The sequence below is a fragment of the Theobroma cacao genome, chromosome 2 (genome assembly GCF_053813885.1).
Source record: "Theobroma cacao isolate CCN51 chromosome 2, ASM5381388v1, whole genome shotgun sequence".
NCBI lineage: Eukaryota > Viridiplantae > Streptophyta > Magnoliopsida > Malvales > Malvaceae > Theobroma > Theobroma cacao.
The window spans coordinates 41,233,427-41,241,902 of NC_142640.1; the positions used below are offsets into that span (position 1 = coordinate 41,233,427).

The 8,476-nt window shown below is 37.5% G+C and overlaps 2 protein-coding genes across 2 annotated transcripts; both read right to left on the reverse strand.

The window, feature by feature from the left end:
• Positions 1 to 668: 668 nt before the first annotated feature.
• On the reverse strand, positions 669 to 4,209 carry LOC18609441 (Radical SAM superfamily protein). The gene is made up of 8 exons (XM_007044557.3): positions 3,833 to 4,209; positions 3,634 to 3,736; positions 3,360 to 3,457; positions 3,046 to 3,176; positions 2,836 to 2,944; positions 2,031 to 2,222; positions 1,702 to 1,838; positions 669 to 1,194 (listed from the first exon to the last, which is right to left on the reverse strand). Exons 1-8 carry the CDS (start codon positions 4,178 to 4,180, stop codon positions 906 to 908), a joined length of 1,407 nt encoding a protein of 468 aa, XP_007044619.1. The 5' UTR covers positions 4,181 to 4,209; the 3' UTR covers positions 669 to 905.
• A 389-nt stretch (positions 4,210 to 4,598) lies between these two features.
• Positions 4,599 to 7,100, reverse strand: LOC18609442 (protein CORTICAL MICROTUBULE DISORDERING 4). Its single transcript, XM_007044559.3, has 4 exons — positions 6,168 to 7,100; positions 5,749 to 5,955; positions 5,575 to 5,666; positions 4,599 to 5,471 (listed from the first exon to the last, which is right to left on the reverse strand). Exons 1-4 carry the CDS (start codon positions 6,939 to 6,941, stop codon positions 4,748 to 4,750), a joined length of 1,797 nt encoding a protein of 598 aa, XP_007044621.2. The 5' UTR covers positions 6,942 to 7,100; the 3' UTR covers positions 4,599 to 4,747.
• Between the last annotated feature and the right edge of the window lie 1,376 nt (positions 7,101 to 8,476).

The following is an 8,476-nucleotide window of genomic DNA, read 5'->3' on the forward strand; positions in this document are numbered from 1 at the left end:
ATTAATTAAATTGTCCATAAACGGTTACTCTTATGGAAAACGCAGGCGAGGAAACATTGAATCCAGATTAATAAACCAAGTTGGAGTTGGTGTCGAAGCACAAAAGAAGCTACTAAAGCTGGAGATGGAAGGTTTGAAAAACGATGCTAATTATTGGGAACACTGGCACCTTCCTGCCTCGCTGTGTTAAAGAGTTGCAAACCTAAATTCCAAATTCCAAATTCCATATGAAAGAATAATTGGAATATAAATAATTCATCCGTCTGACACTACATTCCAAAAGCCAAGCTCAAAAGACATTGTTCCTTGTTAGAAGCAACGCACAAAAACCGTTATGCCATCGAATATTGACAATTACCTGGTGTTAATCCAATTGAATCCAACGTGTTTCTTATTCAACAACGACAACACCGTTAAAGAAAAATGAGATTAAAGAATCTGCTTTATTGCTTATGCCAATCTGCCTTCCCTTGTTGAAGAGCTTTTATGTTAGCGTCATCATCTGATCTATTCATATTCAATTTTTCCTTTTACTTTTTTTTTTTTTTTTATGACTAGGAAGAAAACATCAATTAAACTCCATAAAAAGGCACGTCTAACTTAAAGCCAATCCAACCACGTTGCATTATATCCAAACTAATACTGGCTCTTAAATGGAAGTGATGTCCTTTAAGAAGCAATTCGCTGGCCTTGTGCACGTAATCTCAAAGTTTACTCCAATATCTTAATGTGGATAAAAAAGAAAATAAGATATCATGCAAGGAGAAGAAGAATAAGAAAATTACAACAGGAACCATGCCTACTTCCGACTCCACTAGTCCAAGGCTTGGGTGAGGATTAACGGTCCAGTCATTTCTACTTCAACTTTGAAGATTAAGCAATCGGTTCGTTCATAATCCAAGAAATCACACAGGTGTATTTAGAGCCATTTGGAATTGCTCTGGAACACGGAGCAGGGGAGCTTGAATTGCACCAGGTTCACCAAGCTGACCACAAGCAGCCATCTGATCATCACCCCTACTGAGTCGCAAGAAAACAGTGCAACCAGCTTTTGCTAACGCATTCCGAAACTCAATCATCTTCTCTTCACTGCTTGGTCTAAACTGGGACCCACGATGAGGATTGAATGAGATAAGATTGATTTTGCAAGGAATGCCCTTCACAAGATCAATTAGCCTCTTTGCGTCCTCGATGCTGCAGATAGAGATCAATGTAAAAGGCCCATAGACAGTTGGAATATATCAACTTAAACTAAAATCGCAATCCTGATAAATATCTCACAAGTTTCAGAAAATGGCAATCAATGCAAAAAGAAGAGAGATATGATGATAGTTGGATTAGAGTTTTATAATGGTCCGCTGTTAGAAAACTGAAGTTACAACATTGCAAAGGCAAAACTTAGGGTGACCTACTGACATTCAATCTATAGACCCTGTAACAACACTTCGCGTAAACATACAATTTCTCCAAGCAAATTTTTTGAACAATTCAATTACATGTTAAATGGAATTATAGAGCTGAAATCTCAGTCACACTTTTGCTTGCCCTTCAAATTGATGCACACACAATGACTACCAACTAATTAACAGTCCACACATTTCAAAATTTAAAGGGAAAGGATGATATTGTGTACAATCTAACCATGCAAACTATAAAACTTTTCCACATAAAACATTGCAGAAAAGGGAAAGGTTATCTAACCTGTCATTGACTCCCGCAAGCATTACATATTCAAATAGAACTTTGTAGTTGTGTTTGAACTCTAGTTCCTCTCGAAGGGCCTCAAGAAGCAAGCCTAATTTATATTTCCGATTAATTGGCATGATCCAGTTTCTGACCTGCATGATTTGTTGGAAAAACCAGAAATTCAGTCTCTCACTTATTAGATCTCCTCTCTGTATGCGTTTGTGTCTACCTTTTGTGTGTGAATGTGCACACTAGTGCAGGCATCGCTCTATCTCTCTCCTTTTATTTGTGTGTATATGCAAGAATAATGAGCACCAATAAGAATATAGGTGACAGTTAAGTACCTCATCAGTTGTAGCATTCAAACTAACAGCTAAGGCACATTTGGACTCATGAAGAAAACGTTTCAGCTGGGGGACAAGTCCACTTGTAGAAACAGTAACCTTACGAGGGCTGAAGTGAAGGCCCTGTTCGTGCACCATGATGTCAGCAGCTTTTATGACGTTTTCAATGTTATGAAGTGGCTCTCCCATTCCCTACAAATTCATGTAGCACCAGCAGTCACTGGCACAGTAGGCTCACTGAAAAGCATTGACTACTTAAATCTACCTGATATTCTAAGAGATCCCTGTTGAGTCCACTAGTTCTCTATGAAAACAGGATTAAATACCCACAATATTTTCATTATTACTAGCTTAATGCAAAGAAGCTTATCTGAAAAAATAAAATATAAATAATTTAGTTGAAGCACAAGATTCTATAGGTGTCTACATGTCCGCAGCTAGTCATGTTGATACAGGATTTACAACCCTAGCTGTATAAAATAAAAAAAAAAAGCCAAAAGAGAATTGCTTAAAATTATTTTCTTAAAAAATGAAAGATTTCACTCAGACACTTATAATCATGATGGAAAATAGACTTTCAAATCATCGGCGCTTCAAAACTACCAAGACTGATTTGACTATGTTTGCTTCACCAAAGAGTTCCAAAAGGAAACCCCATCTATAATTGCTGGATGAAACATGCTAGATCAAGGATACATCCAATATATGGACCAATAAAAAGTCTGCAGACTCAACATGCAAGTGAGGCATATTTATTTTCTCAACTACCAGAGTAATGAGCACTGGAAATCTACCATAGACATACCATGAATACAACATTTGTAATGGAACCAACATCACCAGAGAGAAGTCGCCTAGCATATACAGCCTGTTCTACTATCTCAGCTGCAGTTAGATGTCTCCTCAAACCCATCCTGAAAATTAGATCCATGTAACAAAGAAATACACCTTAGAAAGGTAATGACTACTAAGACAATCTAGCCTGCCAATTTTAAAATAGGAAAATAACACTTGCCTGCCTGTATAGCAGAATTGGCAATTCATGGCACAGCCCACTTGACTTGAAACGCAAACAGTTGTCCTGCCCCTATCGCAGGGTATCACAACTGTTTCTATTACCAATCCGTCATCCAGCGCAAACAATATCTGCAACCTCCTGTGTGTGTTTCAAAATCAATGAGAAAATTCTCAAAGTAATGCAAGCAAATGACTGAAGCTGGAATACTATTTTAAGCTTTCTATTGAGATAGAAACATCCAAGTCAAAACAAATAGTCTAATAAAATTGCAAAAGATTACTATAACTAGAAACAGATTAGATAGTGTGTACCTTTCTAGTGCCGTCCGATGCAGTGAGAATATCTTGCAGAGTCAAGGCCCTAAATTCAGCATGCTCACTTAGCATTTTCTTAAAATCTTTGTTTAATCCTAAAAGCCACCATTCCAGAAACCCATTAGTCCAATTATAAACAGAATATTACAGAAATGAGACTGGAAATAAATCAGTTCGCTCAGTAGCAAGACTACAGAAACCAAAGAAGAAACAAGGTTCTCTTATGGATGAAGTAAGAAGTAAAAATGGTTGAAAGGAAAAAATGAAATACCTTCAAGTTCATCAATATTATGTGCCCAAATATTATCTCCATAGAGACACTTCCACAACATCAAAGCCTGACCAGGCCTGAATCCATGTGATTGAACCCATTCCTGACAAAGGAAATCCCCAGAAAATTAGCAACAGAAATTCAAATTACACACTTCACTCCATAAAAGTTTTTATATATATAACAAATAAAGACCCACTTGAAGCTCGGCATAATTCATCCCTTTGAGAAGCACCTTGGAGACCTTCTCCAGATTTTCGAAGCTTTCCCCACCTCCGAAATCGGGGACATTATCGTTGTCGTGGAGGGAAAGTAGTGGGGATGCAGAGGAGCAACAGGGGGTTGAGATCGAGATCGAGCGACGATCGGAGGAAGCGAAGGAAATGAGATGAGGTGATTTCAAAGAAGGGAAGGAAAAGAGAAGGTGACGGGAAGTATATGGAAGAGCAGTGGCGGGAGAAGAAGAAGAGGAGGAGGAGGCCATCGCTAGGAAGAGGGAGTTAGCTGTAAGGCGGACTCGCCTCATCCACATACAACCCATCTCCATTTTGTTTTTGTTCTTTACTGACTGAAAGGAGAATGAGAGCCTTTTATCAGGGTTTTCGAAATTTCTCCAGTCAGACGACGTCGTAGTATGAACTTGTTGTGTGTTTTGTTTTTCCCGTGGGAAATGCAAATTTATGTCGAGTGACTAATAGCGTAGATTGGGGGTTCTTTGCAGGTTAAATTAGGGAAAATCATAGGAATAAGCTACCTGTTGCTTTTCTTTTACGTTCCACTTTTCTTTGGAAGATTGAAGCTAGTCATCGCAGAAAAAACAAGGGGTATGCACATGAGCAATGTCAATCTTGTTCAGATGTCAGTAGTCAGTCGGAAAAAATGTTTCAATCTTGTTCTGCTGTGCTGGAAATGTTGGATCTTGTTCACCCCAACATTTCCAAACATTTTTGTCAATCATCACAAAGTGATTGGAAAAGTTGAAACAATCTCCATTCAAACATAAAAACTTGTACATTCATGACGTAAGAGATATAATCCCCAAAGTGATTGGAAACCAGACAATTAAAAAATGACACAAAAAGTACTTTAATAATAAGTATCTATGTGGGCCAATTCAAGGGTTCTTCATCTTAATTCTTAGCTTCCTAGCTATTTGCGTGGCTTTTGGATGAACTGGCCGCTTGTTACCATCACACTGTTCGACCTCTACCCAATTAATAACCTTGAGTATGAGAGACTGAGGAACTTTCTTAGTATCCCCGCCTGGTGTGCCTTTGGATTTCTTCATACCATTCTCCAGAGCTTTCTCTAGGAAGTCCATAAACCAATTTCCAGCTTCACTTTCAATCTGCTTACCCAATTTTATTGTATTGCTTAAGCTGCTTGATAATGGTTTCTTGTTTTCATCATTCTCACCAACAACTTCAGGGAGCAGCTTGCCAAGTGGAGTTGATGGTGCTCTCCTATCTGAGGGTACCTTGGGGTTAGAATTTGATCTTGGGAGCCTCCCTATGATTGTCTTCTGTTCACTTCTCTCGGGAAAGGCTGCAATTGACTTGTACAATGCGGCTCGCCTTTTTGATGAACTTAACTCTGAATTCCTGCTTTGGTCCATTGAGTTGTGCACAATTTCATGCAATATTGCTGGCTCATCGTCGCCTTGCTTATCTCTCTGTTCAGCTTTTGAGTTTTGTGCCATTGCAGTAGCTGAAGTAGCTGCTTGAATGGACACTATATCACTCACGGCCTGCTCAATTTGGGCGTGAAACTCCAGAAACTGATCGAAGCTTGCAGCTGGAGCATCTGCTTTTGCTGACCTGCTCAAGTTAGAAAACATCCTGCAACCAGCGAAATTATATTCACCTTAGCAAACGCAAAATTTCAACTTTCAACAAAAAGGAAAAAAATAAAGTAAAAAGACAGATTTATAAAGTATATTACTTGAGAGAACGAACTAAACTCTCAGTGGCTGAAGCATCTCTTAGTGCTTGAAGGGCAATCTTCTGAGCTGTTTCTCTCTGCTGCATCGCTTCCTGTTAAAGCGTAAAGTCAACAACCAGAACTAAAGCAATGACAAATTGACAATCTTCTTGGTTAACAAAAATCTTAATATACCTTGCCCAACATGCCTAGTTTTCCGGGCAAATTCATGGGTAGACTTTTGCTAATATCAGAGGCTGAGTTATTATCAAACTGAAATTGTGGTTGTTGTGTAGTAACACTTGGGTTGGGGTTGTTCTGTACATCTCCACCCATATTGAGGGAAGCAGCTACCACCCTTCCACTCCTTAAACCCGGTGGCGGGGTTGAACTTTTCTTTTCCTGCAGAAAGTAAGGATCACTTGCCTCAGCAAAATTGAGTTGAATGATCACAAAAATACCTATATCCATCCATCCATCCATGCATGATGTACGTATGTATGCACGTATGGAACTTTTTCTTTTGCACAAAAAAGAAATAACATCATTGAAAAGTAAATATTAGTTTAAAAACATAGCAATTGTTAAATGGCAAAGGGGGAAAATGTACCTACAGCTGAGTTGAGGGGACTAATAGGGATCCTAGGCTCTCGGTCGCAGACACTTTTGCTCCGTGGAAACTTTGAAGCAGAAGAAGGTGCGACACAGCTTTTCCTAAGCAAAGCAGGACTTTCTCCTTTAGCATCCATCATTTTAGCCAACAATCTCCCACCAAAAGAACACCTTACACTGGCACTAGCACTCCCATCCTTTGCTATCCTTCTTATCATTGGTGACATCATCGGGGTTCTCACAGAGTTAGACCGCTCTTTCACAGGAGTACACTGATCAAAATCCAATGGAACTGGCTTTAAAACTATAGGAGAGGAAATCTCATCCGCCCCATTGGGCCCCCTTCCCCAAGAACCTCTTCTATGTAGTTTAGAATCTTGTTTCTGCTCACTTTTCTCCCCTTTTCTTCTTAAACCCATTAAAGGTTCTGGCGTCCCAACCAATGGATGTCTTCCAGGAAGCGGTTTTGCACCTTTAACAACAGGAACAGGGGACCCAGGCTCCAATCTATCAACATAAATGAACTGCCCAAGTTGCATTTTGTTACTAAGAACAAAATCATCTTGGTCAGAAGGAAGACTAACATAAATTGAATGTGAAGAATCTGAGACCTTGATGTAAAACCCATGTTTAGGCCAAAGATTCTTCTCATCAAGATCAGCTGGTACAATATCAGTCACCTGCAAAAGCGAGCTCCTATGTTCACTAGTTGGCTTTACCCCAGTGTTCATACCATTAAGTAACTTCAGCAGAATCCCAGGTGCCAACGTTGCCATAGTCTCTCAAGAATCACCCCAAAATGAAAAGAATCAAAGACTTCGATTTTCAAGACATAAAAGGAAACTGGATGTTGAGTTAAGAGGTAGAAGTAGAAGTAAAAGAAAGAAAGAGTTTTGGTAGGACAAGGAGTGGTGGACGTTCGCAACGGTAAGTTCGGATGAGAAAGCAAAGGTTTTAAATTTTGGAATTTTTCGAACGTTGTGGCAACGGTCATATGGTGGTGCGTCCCGTCGTAATGATTTTGAATTATGCAAATTCGGGAAAAAAGAATGTAATGCTCCGGTTGCTCACCTGCTTTGCTTGCGATTTGGATAATCGGTACGTTAACCTTCTATGTGACGTCGTTTTATTCATTCTTAAAACGGACCAGGCTTGTCGCTCTGGTCTTTAAGCCCAAATCTTTCATGTTCAACTTGGATTCGCTGATTGCGCTCATTTTGAAGATTTAATAAAGATAGTCTTTTAATTTTATTTGTATATTTAAGAAAAATAAAAATATTATAAAAATAATTTTCTACAGTCTACAACATTTCTGCATTCATTTCAGCTGGCACTATCTTCGCTTCTCTTTATAAAACTTTTAAAACAGTCCTATTCAAATAGCCTTTTTTTTTCTTTTACAAAAAACTTCATGTAAGATAAACAAGCTCTTACAAAGGAAAGTCCATGTTAAAAGACAAAAAAGAAGTCTTTTAAGGGCTAGTGGAAGCCCAAAAACAGGTCTGTCAAAGATTTTCATTAAATTGTCTTTGATGTAAATACTAGCTATTATCAACTCAGCAAATTTTGTTAATTAGATCAACCTTTAGGATGTACTGAATCAAGATTTCTCCTTGAATTTGTTTTACTTGGTATAATACTTTAAAAAGTTTATGGACTATTGAAGAAAGTTTAAATAAATCTTTGTTTTTTAATTATGTTCAATCAAACTCCTAACGGTTAATTAAGTGTCATTAGTAAAAATATCACTTATTGTTGTTTTTATATCATGTGATGTTAACATGTAGAAAGAAAAAAGTCATGTGACCATATCGCTATACCACATTAACATGTCACATCATTATCCACAATGACATATTAAAATACCACATTAGCACAATGCGACATAAAATGATAAGTGATATTATGACTAATAATAGTTGTCAACCATTAGTTATAAGAGTATGTTTAATCCAAAATAAAAATATAAAGGTTTGATTGAACACAATAAAAGAATAAAAGAACTTATTTAAATTTTCTTGAATAATTCAAAGATTTTTTTAGGTATCATCCCTTTTTACTTCTAGTATTAATATAAATCCCTTATTTATGGAAAGAGAAAAAATAAAACACCTTATAATAAGGGGTAAATACAAAAAACCCCTTCAATATACTTGTAATATACACTTTGATCCATCTTGTTTCAAAATGAACTCTTAGCCCTTTTGACTATTCATTACCATTAATAACAGTTATTTATAAATATGAAAAGTTACAATTATCCTTAAACAATTGAAAAAGATATAAAAAATATCATAATTTAATTTAATTA